The sequence below is a fragment of the Apostichopus japonicus genome, chromosome 17, assembly GCF_037975245.1.
Source record: "Apostichopus japonicus isolate 1M-3 chromosome 17, ASM3797524v1, whole genome shotgun sequence".
Taxonomy (NCBI): Eukaryota; Metazoa; Echinodermata; class Holothuroidea; order Aspidochirotida; family Stichopodidae; genus Apostichopus; species Apostichopus japonicus.
Genome location: NC_092577.1, coordinates 9896985 through 9909348, shown reverse-complemented (window position 1 = coordinate 9909348; position 12364 = coordinate 9896985). Strand labels below are relative to the sequence as shown.

Sequence of the window (12364 nt, the reverse complement as noted above, 5' to 3'; positions counted from 1 at the left end):
CTTTAAAACGTTTAATAACATGCGGTAATAATCACGACTGGTCTTACAATAAGTATGAAATATACATGCATAATGACACTAAAACAATATTACACTATAAATAAAAGGCAATGATTTCAAGAATTTGGTCATACCAAAATATGACTTTTTTTCCACTTTTATAGCTTATGAATATATAAGATTATATGTTAAAACTTTGGAAAATGTAGAACCACCAGAAAAAAAAAAAAAACTAACAAATGAAAACAAAACCCTCAAGAAAGAAAAAATGGCCCCAATGTGTCCAGAACGTTATTTGGTTTTGAACCAGCAGTGAAACAGCTACAGGTATTAAATGCTGTTTGTACTGATATTCTGCTCTTGTGTCTGTATGTTGGGAGGGGGTGGGGTGGGGTGGGGGAGGGTGGAGGAAGAGGGGCAGGTGAAGCCTAGACAGGGCATACATTTGTCTTTTTCAAAACCATTGTTCATTACCACACACTCCCTGTCTCACACTGCTGTTCTGTGTTACACTTCTCCCACCCTCCATTGGGTGACACCATGCGAGGGGAGGGGGGGGTGGGGTTGACACCATGAGATTTTCAAACACTAAATACACGTTTTCTTCCACAGTGTTACCCTCCTCTTTATACAGTTTCATCCCACCTTCCAACAACATTAGACAAGACAACTTTCTTGATGCATGGGTAATTATTTAATAAATGCAACTGAAGTCTGTACATTGATGGTGGTAGGCCCATATAACATATATCCATTGATTGCACTTGTAGTATTATTAATTCATGAAATACAATTTATTCACAGCAAAAAATGTCAGCAAATGGACAATAACAAAAAAAAAAAGGATCTTTTGAGAAACGGTTGTAGAGTGGACAAAGCTGGCCAGGAACTAGAGATTGAGGAGAATGGGGGGGGGGGAGATGGTTTTAAACAGTCCCCGAAGTTGGATGATTCAAAACAACTGAAAACTTTTGAATGTGTACATTCCTTGATGAGAATATTTGTAGGTGGTGATTTACCCTGGTTTTAGTTTATATTAATGATAAATAAAATAAAATCATAGTTATTATAATAAGTAATTGTTATACATAATAAAACCCCTCCCCCACCCCCAATGTACTCCCTCCTCCCTCCCCCCCATGGCTGGCCTGTAAGCAACTTAAAGAATGACAAGAATGCCATAGTGATTGTGGTCCTTTAGAAACAAACAAAAAGCAAACATATAAAAACAAGTTTCCTATCATTTTGAAGTAGGCACAATACAAAAACAAAGCGTTGAGAGTAGTAACTTAATCTTGATCACAGAGAGTTGAAACTAAAATGGAAGAATTGCTTAAATACAAACCATCAAGTATAAAATCAAAGGCATAACATCTGAAAGGTTCAAGGTGGGCAGTTTAAGATGGCAGACGGACGGACAGTAGAATATTTATATACACAGCGATCGATAGATAACTTTGGCACTTTGGATGATAAAAGATTGACTAGATTGAATATATCATAAAATAAATCATTTTGAAATGTTTTGATATAAAGCCTTTTTCAAAACAGAAAGTACTATACTAGTGAACACTTGCAACAATAAAGAAAGAAAATTTTTTTAGGCTTCAGTAAGATATTTTCATAAATTCACTTTTCCTTTGCATTTTTATTTTTTGGTATTTTGGAATTGATTTATTTTGTGAATTTATCAATTTTATTGGTGTATTAATCTTTCACTTGGTTTCAGTAGTTGTCTGTATGTTGTTACTCATTGCTTGGTCATTAATCACCACCTTATAGAATCTGTCACCATGATGGTGTTGTCAGACAGACTGCAGTGTTTACATTTCTGACTTGAGAGGATCTTTCGTTAATTAAAAGTCATTTTGATGGAACAAACAGTTCCGATTAGAAACCGCCATCATGGGAAACAAAGAGAAAATTTAACCAGCTTTATATCAAACTGGATTTTACCGGATGGTCACAGGAAGACAACTACTTTAGACTCATGGATGGATATTTTTCCCCCTTCCATAAATATTTATAAAGTACAACATAAATGTGTACAAACAAATCAGTCTCACTGTGCTAACTTCATGTGCCTGTTTAGTAGTGAAAACAACACTGCAGAAGTAACTGACATTAAAGCTATAGTTTTGAAGGAATGTCAAAGAGTGTATGTGTTCGTCTAAGAGCCTACACTTTGGCAAAGGCCGCTACCAGCGCATGGCTGCTTCTATCGCTGAAGGACGGGTGGGGGGGGGGTCTTGGAGCCGACCTACATTTCCACCACTGGGACTTCCTCCCCTAATGGAGATAGCGCCCTCTCTTGGAAAGAATCATCCAACAGGTCATTTTTTTCGTCGTCAGAGGAAACGGACTTCCGTTTCTTCTGCTTACGTTTTCTCTTGCGCTGTTTTTTGTCGCTAGCGCCCTCACCGTCACTACCATCCGTACTGCCTTGATTCCCGCCCTTGACCTCGACCGAAAAGTCTCGCGCCGCACTTTCGCCGAGAGGGGGTAAGATGTTATGCCTTGATGATCTTTGAGGGAGGGTGGGCTTTACTTGTGCTAAGTTACTACTCTCATCGCCTTTATTGACCGTATCGAATCTATCAGCCGAGGGTTCTTTCCCATTGAATACCGCCCTCGCTCCCTCATTATTAACAAACCCTTCCCCCTGGGTAGTAGTAACACCTCGTTCTCCATGTCCAAGATTCTCGGGCTGTTCTGTGACATCTCCTCGCTGGGATGCACTTAACTGCATTCCTCGGCTACCTCCACCACCGCCCATATAAGGAGCAGTGCCATCTCCCCCGTGGTATGGAGTACCCATCTGACCTGGTTCTCGTGGGGTATGGATGCTCCCCCTGGGGTCCGAGGCAGCATTCTCTGGATCGGAGACAAAGGCCACTTTGGCAGTGGTCTGTGTTTCTTGGGTTCTGAGATTATTATTATTTGACGGGCCTACTCTGTTTTTCCAACTGTTCACGCTACCTGCAGGAGGACGAGGAAGAAATGGAGGAGGTTATAACGAAATTACAATATTAAAGATCTCCCTAACGAAAACCACAAGAGCACAGTGCATTAGTACAAAAAATAGAGACATTAATGAACCAAATAGATTAGTCCCCTCAACACAGGTAAGACTACATACAGACATATGGAGTCACACACTGTTTGCTTGCAATATGTCAAACGTTTTAAGACACACTTCCACATATCTGTTTGCTACCCTCTAGTATTTTGAGGCTGTTCATAATTTTGCCATGCAATAAATAATCTATCTATGGTTGACTCATAGCAGAATTATAGTACGTCCAAATGTATCTCTACTCCTACTGGTATATTAGCAAGGATGCCTGTAGTTGTACTCCTACTCCTGGATTTGTACTCAACACTCCTGAATTTGTACTCAACTCTCCTGGATTTGTACTCAACACTCCTGGATTTGTACTCAACACTCCTGGATTTGTACTCATTCTCCTGGATTTGTACTCAACACTCGTGGATTTGTACTCAACACTCCTGGATCTGTACTCATTCTCCTGGATTTGTACTCAACACTCCTGGATTTGTACTCAACACTCCTGGATTTGTACGCAACACTCCTGGATTTGTACTCAACACTCCTGGATTTGTACTCAACACTCGTGGATTTGTAGTCAACACTCCTGGATTTGTACTCAACACTCCTGAATTTGTACTCAACTCTCCTGGATTTGTACTCAACACTCCTGGATTTGTACTCAACACTCCTGGATTTGTACTCATTCTCCTGGATTTGTACTCAACACTCGTGGATTTGTACTCAACACTCCTGGATCTGTACTCATTCTCCTGGATTTGTACTCAACACTCCTGGATTTGTACTCAACACTCCTGGATTTGTACGCAACACTCCTGGATTTGTACTCAACACTCCTGGATTTGTACTCAACACTCGTGGATTTGTATTCAACACTCCTGGATTTGTACTCAACACTCGTGGATTTGTACTCAACACTCCTGGATCTGTACTCAACACTCCTGGATCTGTACTCAACCTCCTGGATCTGTACTCAACACTCCTGGATTTGTACTTAACACTCCTGGATTTTTACTCAACATTCCTGGATTTGTACTCAACACTCCTGGATTTGTACTCAACACTCCTGGATCTGTACTCAACCTCCTGGATTTGTACTCAACACTCCTGGATTTGTACTCAACACTCCTGGATTTGTACTCAACACTCCTGGATTTGTACTCAACATTCCTGGATTTGTACTCAACACTCCTGGCTTTGTACTCAACACTCCTGGAATTGTACTCAACACTCCTGGAATTGATCTCGTACTCCAAACATGTTTCTTGGAATCTAGTACAGATACTAACTGTGCTAAATCATCACAGTACTCTTGCTCATGCTTATTACCTTGTACTCCCCTTCTTGTACTCAACACTCCTGGATTTGTACTCATTGCTCCTGGATTTGTACTCAACACTCCTGGATTTGTACTCAACCTCCTGGAATTGATCTCGTACTCCAAACATATTTCTTGGAATCTCGTACAGATACTAGTGCTAAATTATCTCTTGCTCATGCTTATTACCTTGTACTCCCATTCTTGTACTCACGCCACTGGAATTCTACTTGTACTCAGACCCACACTATTGTACTCAATTGACAAGAATGGCAAAAGGTAGGACATAGTTGGAAATGTAGGCATATGCATAAAACAGCCACATTTCCGACTGCAGAAGGATGCTGTATGACTTCAACCCTTTGATATTCTGTGTCAGTTCTACTGCTATTCGCCGCACTTATTAAATGACACCAAATATTACAATTTTTGAAATTTTGTGTGACTGATGGCTTTAAAAAAAAGGTAAGTTGATGAAGAGAATAAAATTAATAATAAGTGTAGCATCAAAGAGAGGTACTTAAGAACATCTGTACCTAAGTAAGTCCACAGTAGTCCCCTCCATATTAGTACTGTACTGTAACTGTCCTTCACCTCTGAGTGTATGGTTCGTAAAACAACACTGAAGCGATTTCAATGTCAGCCAACAACCTATACTACACCTTTCATGTTGTTAACTGTAAGTGTACACTTACTAATATATAAACTCATCTACACACAACTTCATATATCAGTATTAACCAAGTATTCATACAAATCGGTTAATGATATTTACCTGACCATTATGAAATATGCTGAAATATGAAATATGCTAAGTAATGGAACAAAACCGTGTGGTACAGCCAAAGATATCACTTGCAAAAAGAAACACTTTCTCGTCCGGCCCTCCATACCATTCTCTTTCCCCTTTACGTTCTTCAAAAATTATTAATAATTCATAGTGCAAATATCAAAATCGGTAAATCATTTATTACCTTTCTAGCCATACTCACTCAAAGCCAAATGTAGCATCAGGCTCAATCATACATTGTACTTTTTTAACTTGCAGAATTGGAGAAGTGAAATGAAATCATTAGCCATAATTTATTTTCAACGTACCGATATGAAGAGGGGCGAAAAAAATTGGTCAGTGTTAAATGTTAGAATATGATTTGACAGACAGTCCTTGGTTACCATGACAACACAATATGCCAATATGAGAGAGTGCGAGAGCGAGTAAATAGAAGTGTTTGGAGGACCAACACTATATATAGAAATTACCAAACATATATTTTACAAGAAGGATACGAAAATAAGATGCAAATGATACAAGTAAAAGAAAAAGCCGCAACAATTTTGATTTTATTTTTGATACGTGCATTCAATATGATTATTAGACTATGGCATGCAACATAAACCCAGGAGAAGCAGGCTTTGAAACAACAGCAATAATTTCAGGAAACGTTGACTGTTGGGGGAGGGGGAAAGGAGGGGGCATAAAGGGAGGTAGAGAATCGGCAACAAAAAAAATGGAGGGGGGGGGGAGGGACTTGCAAGCAACAGCAAGTCTCAGTATTCAATATATTTACACAAACATGTTGAATCCTACGTTTAGGCATATTTTTCATATGATTTTTTAGGTCACCAATTCTCAGGTTTATCAATTAACTCTGTACCAATTACCGAACTCATTACTGAAACCTTCCATGGCAAAGAAAATTCCTATGGTACTATAGGCCACAGTGTCCTACAAAATTGGTGACTATAACCCCCCCCCCATGTCCATATACCTACCCCCATATGTCCATATACCTACCCCCAATCCCTACTCCCCCCCCACAAAGCAAAGCTATAAAACCAGCTGCATTTTTCCACGCCAGCTTTATAACAAGTCCCTGCCCTTATCATCAGCAATGCCCATTTTGTCACACCCCATTCCGGCCTGCTATTTGAGTTCTGTTGAAGTACGTAACTTGTTTTCAAAACCCTTTTTATGGTACCAAAGTGGATTTACTGATCTAACAATATGAAGGGTATGTCGAAACTTGATACGCTTGTATTATACTCAACGAATCATGAATAATTCATCAACAAGAATAGCAAAGCTTTTTACAACTTTTTCTTATAATACAATCCTCCCATCTTCAAGAAGTATTGAAATCCCAATTTCCGTCCAAAGTATCAAGTAAAACGTGTTTGTAATTTGGTCTTTTCGTTCGTTCCAATGGGCAAAGTACAGTAGGTTGTGATTAATTTCTAATACAAATCATAGAAGTATCCTGGTGACAAATATTATCCAAAACTGAATGGAATCGTAATTCATTAACCCAATTGGCAATCTTTGCATGACACAGAAAAGCTGCGATAATTTTTCTTGTGAGGTAATTCAGTTGCACTTTTGCTCAAATTTTTTGCGGTAAAAAAATGAATGTAAATTAGCGATGAAATGCAAGCTAGCTGCTTTTGCAAGCCTCTTAATAATTAATGAATGCTTTGTTTATTCCATCGTTAGGACTGAAGCTTTTTCTGCTCAAGCTGTCACGGTTCCTTAGTAATGTGCCCAACTTTAGCATGCTGAAACTTGCTAGAGAGTTTCTGGAAGTAGTTTTCCTGGATGCCCAAATTGCATTATGAAACATTTCAGAATTTTGTAACGTATGAAAATAAGCTGTTTTTTCGTAGGAGCAAAAATGATACGATGGATGGAAGTAAAATGCTCGTTAAGATTGAGAAGAAAGAGCGACTATTATTTAGGGGCAAAACCAATCACCACTTAAAGACTTGACAATCCTTATTACCCTGCATTTTGCTAAATTCTTTGCATGCAGGTTCCTTCAAGTATGTTAAGTACAATCAAGAGCAATTCTAAACTGTATGATGCTTAATGTTCCCACCAATTACTTGGAATGGAATGCATGGTCGTACGGTGAACGACAGACATATCTCAAAGGATCTCACTACATCTGATGTTCGCTGCTGTTCGCTTGAAGACATTCTTACAAGATCTGACTTTTGATACTGATAGAGTACTAATTGCAGACATGAGTCATAGGCATCTATCTAAGTTGTCTCTAAGATATTGTTCTTAACATGTGTTAATAGCATGAGTGACAGGCAAAAAGAAATTTAGGCACTTTATCATTTTGTTGTGGTTAATATATGGTGCACATAGAACCAGAGGCGTACAAGAAAGCTTGGAGGGGGGGGGGGTGGGCAGGTGGGGGGAGGAAGGTAATGTAAACTGGACACAGACAAAGAGTAGTGGGATTGGACGATGGTGCCATTGTCAAATTTTGGAAAATCTTTTTTTCCGAAGCAAACAAGAAAAAAATGTTCTCCTTTGTCTTGAAGGAATTATGTCACTTTTGATACTCAAAATTTTGGGAAAAATTTGGCACAAGTTTGTTTACTCAGTATGATTAACACACACACAAGTGAGAGACATGGGACCATTCATTCACTTGCCCCTCTTGAACGCCAATGTATAAAAGCCCATCACCAGGTTACATACACCAAAATGGTTATTTTCAGGTGCATGCTTGGACAAAATGTTTTCACAGAAAGGAGGAGGAATAATAATAAATTACCTGTTTGTTTTCATGATTGCAATCCCCTGGATTTAGACCTTGACCGGTCCTGTGACGAGAGAGGGTTGAAAATCATGAGATGGCGCCCGCCATGTGGCATCCAAATCCCTTCTTTTTTTTTTAAAAGAAAAGGGGTCACTTGTCCCTACATAATACGTCTGACAAATTGCTGACATGAAGTAAAAAAATTTTTTTTATAACCTCCGATCAATTCACAAATTGTTTCCACTCACTTGTATCTCAAGAGATTAAATTATTCTGAGAATGTCTTTGTGGTTGATAACTTTTCTCCAATGTTCTGCTACTGTAGTTATAAATTAATTAATTAATAAAAAATAAAAAAAGGGACAAATTGACTCTCATGCAATTAACCTCAATTATCCATTTACGTAATGATTTCGTTACAATGTGAGGCATAGATCTTCTTTAAATGTTTCCTTTCTATACATCAAATCTGGGCAGTCATTACTTATCAAAATTACTTAACCGTCCAAGTAATGACTGAGAATTGAAGGCTTGTGTATGTAGGTCTATATGGCATGCTTTCCTCTTCCATATCTATGAGCCTGGGGTGGGCAACCTACGGCCCGCAGGCCACATGCGGCCAGTCAGTGATTTTTTTGCGGCTCGTGAGTTGTCTCAAGAAAAAGGAAAAAAAATCAATCTATTTTACAAAGATCATCACAAAAAAACGAGCTAGCTGCTTAGAATTTATCGGCACTAATGATGCTGTCAGGTAGGCCTATTATCCCCATTAATTATCAACTGTACTGTATTGACAAGGAAATAACTGGGTTCGCATAGCAATTTGCTACCCAAGAATTGCCAGTTGCTAATCAATATTACTTTTGATTAGCAAAAGATGCAGTACCTGCTAATGCTAATTGCTATTTCCAAGAATTGTCGAGCAATTATTGCTAATCAATTCTCTAAAACTATTTCGTCCCTTGATTGACATTATATTTTTGTGAATACAGATCAAGTACACACACTTATTGCTTCCTGGGAATCAAAGGTTTGAAATCAACAGCAGGTCGTTGGTTGGTTGGTTTGCTTTAATTTTTTATTCTTTTCTGCACGCTACCGGGAAAATAGTTAAAGTGTCTTGATTCCATTTATGACATCATTGACAGTTCAATTTTGGTCTGTGTTTCGTAGAACTAGTCTGCTTATGATAAGAAATTCAACCGTTACTTTCAGTGACATGCAAATGTTTGTACAGGGTATCCAATATATTACTTTTTGTGGATTCAATATTGGGACTTTTACACAGAATACCAATAAGGTCTGTGCACTATCCCCCAAGTTGGTGCTTCTACATAGTAATAGTGCTGTTGCTGTGTGGGGACAGGGAAGCAGGGGTATTCTTTCATACCGTACATCTCAGAAATGGAATGAGCTATTTTCTACGGTAGTAGCACAGTGCACCAATCAACTTTTCCTGTAGACAATTTTCTTGTAAACCCTCTTATGAACTGGGCTTTTCAATGTTCCCCACTGTAGGTCCACTGTGCCACATCATGTGTATTTTCACAGGACTCCCAATACCATAGCTACACAAGACCCCCAAAACCATAGCTACACAAGACCCCCAATACAATAGCTACACAGGACCCCCAATACCATAGCTACACAGGACCCACAATACCATAGCTACACAGGACCCCGAATACCATAGCTACACAAGACCCCCAATACCATAGCTACACAGGACCCCCAATACCATAGCTACACAGGACCCCCAATACCATAGCTACACAGGACCCCCAATACCATAGCTACACAGGACCCCCAATACCATAGCTACACAGGACCCCCAATACAATAGCTACACAGGACCCCCAATACCATAGCTACACAGGACCCCCAATACCATAGCTACACAGGACCCCCAATACCATAGCTACACAGGACCCCCAATACCATAGCTACACAGGACCCACAATACCACAGCTACACAGGACCCCCAATACCACAGCTACACAGGACCCCCAATACCATAGCTACACAGGACCCACAATACCATAGCTACACAGGACCCCCAATACCATAGCTACACAGGACCCACAATACCATAGCTACACAGGACCCCCAATACCATAGCTACACAGGACCCCCAATACCATAGCTACACAGGACCCACAATACCACAGCTACACAGGACCCACAATACCACAGCTACACAGGACCCCCAATACCATAGCTACACAGGACACACAATACCATAGCTACACAGGACCCCCAATACCATAGCTACACAGGACCCCCAATACAATAGCTACACAGGACCCCAAATACCATAGCTACACAGGACCTCAAATACCAAAGCTACACAGGACCCCAAATACCATGGCTACACAGGACCCACAATACCACAGCTACACAGGACCCCCGATACCATAGCTACAAAGGACCCACAATACCATAGCTACACAGGACCCCCAATACCATAGCTACACAGGACCCCCAATCCCTAAGCTACCTTCTCACATCCGTGTCACTCGACAATGACCATTCTGTCCTAATCGGAAACAGGAATGGAAGAAAATCCTTACAAACAGAACACTTCAATTGTCGTTGTCGGTAGCTTGTTTATTGAAATGTTCCAAATATTGTTACAAAAACAAATACAAACATCAAAATGTAAAATTGCACGCATCACCATGGGGATGGTGTAAAAAATTCACAATGAGATGAAATTTTGATCCCACTTTCCATTATCTGAGTAATCGGTACAGGCACTCTCTACGCTACCGACAGGTCGGTAACAAACGCACAGAAAATTTAAATGACTATACATATTGATTGAGAGGCAGGGTTACCATGGAGATGCTCATAATACATGCAATGACTCACACAGCAATCCCTCCCTTCAATCCTAATTTTTAAGACAATTTTTTTTCAATGTGCGACATCAGGGAATTAACAGTGTGAAGTCGTTCGAGACATTCATTGACGCACAACATGTACACTCAGGGGCGTCGGAAGCTATTTGGGATTGGTACGGCGGATCAGGGTGTGGACATCTATCATAATTATCGGGGGGACGTTTGGTAGGTCAAACTAGGCTACGCGGCACCATGGTTGGAGGGTAGCGTAATGGAGAAAATTTTGAAAAAATGCCTCCCAGATTGCAGGAAATGGCACTTCCCGAGCTTGAAAACAAGACCCCTGCCATGCCAGAGTAGTCACATTCAGCCTACTTGCCATCATCATTATTGAAAATTATTGAAAAATATACCTCCCAGATTATTTTTTGCCATTTTTTTTTCTTAGTCCTACTTCTTTTTTTCTTTTTTTGCGCCGTGAATATTGGTTCGCCGGACCTGCCGTACCGGCTCCGACGCCCCTGACAGGTACACTATAGTTACAGGACATATCCCCTGTATTATACATTTTCCATTGTCTGATAATACTCCACGAGACTCTTGAATTATGATGAATATTGAAAAAGGTTTTTAAATATTGAAACATGACATATGTTATAAGATTGACAAGGTAGTTAATAATTTGCTGATGTCACTTAAAATGACCTACGATTCGATAATGATTACATCCGTTGCTAGGTTACAAATGACTTCAATGATGAGAGAACACCCCTCCACTAGCAAACTAAGATTAATGTAAGTCAAATGCTATTTAGCAAATGGTGAGAGTGGGTGGTGGAATACTAGGCTAAATTTATCATTGCTGTCAATTTTATGCATCCCTGTGTGACTCTTAACATGGTGATATGAAACTCTGAATTGAGTTTTAAAGGCGCTTACAGTGAGTCCTTCTTTAGTACTGTCAGTATGATGTATACGCCGCCTCTTAATCAGTGAGACCCTCAGTGCTACTTTAAATACCTTAAAGGAACTCACAGCTATGCTCTGGTTTGATTATAAATATTGCATGCATCTATGCCTCCTAACCTGAGGTATCAGTTTATCAAGGCCCTCAATGCTACTTTAAATACTTTAATGGTACTTACAGCTATACTCTGGTTTTGATGCCAATATTGTGCACAGTCCTCAATAACCGCAACTATCAATTCATTGAGGCCCTAAATGCTACTTTAAATACTTTAAAGGAGCTTGCAGCTACGCTCTGGTTTGATAAAATCAAATGTTGACAATACGCCCTGAAACCTGATTGTACATTTAAGTTGAATGGCAGCCTGAGTACTGGTTTAAATGAGCTTACTGTCTGCTTAAATGATTTGATAGTTTCCATACATTGCATCCCTATGTAAACATACATGTGCAATATCTGTAAAGCTGACTAAACCTCAAATCATGTTTGCAAAACTTGTAGCCTGTTTTTCGCCATCAATTCTGTAAAACGCTCTATCGAGTGAGTTTTTTTTTAAATTAAATTTTGTACAGTGTTCTATCAGAATGCAAGAAGATTCTTCGTTTTTTATTCTCT

At 39.6% G+C, this 12364-nt stretch overlaps 1 protein-coding gene across 2 annotated transcripts in view; it reads right to left on the bottom strand.

Moving 5' to 3' along the window:
* Nucleotides 1-384: 384 nt before the first annotated feature.
* Nucleotides 385-12364, bottom strand: part of LOC139954605 (uncharacterized) — a 41590-nt gene continuing 29610 nt past the window's right edge. For both annotated transcript variants that reach the window (XM_071954504.1, XM_071954505.1), the window contains exon 7: nt 385-2979. In XM_071954504.1, the coding sequence (XP_071810605.1) occupies nt 2261-2979 (719 nt within the window). In that variant the 3' untranslated portion in view covers nt 385-2260. The remainder of the gene's footprint in view (nt 2980-12364) is intronic.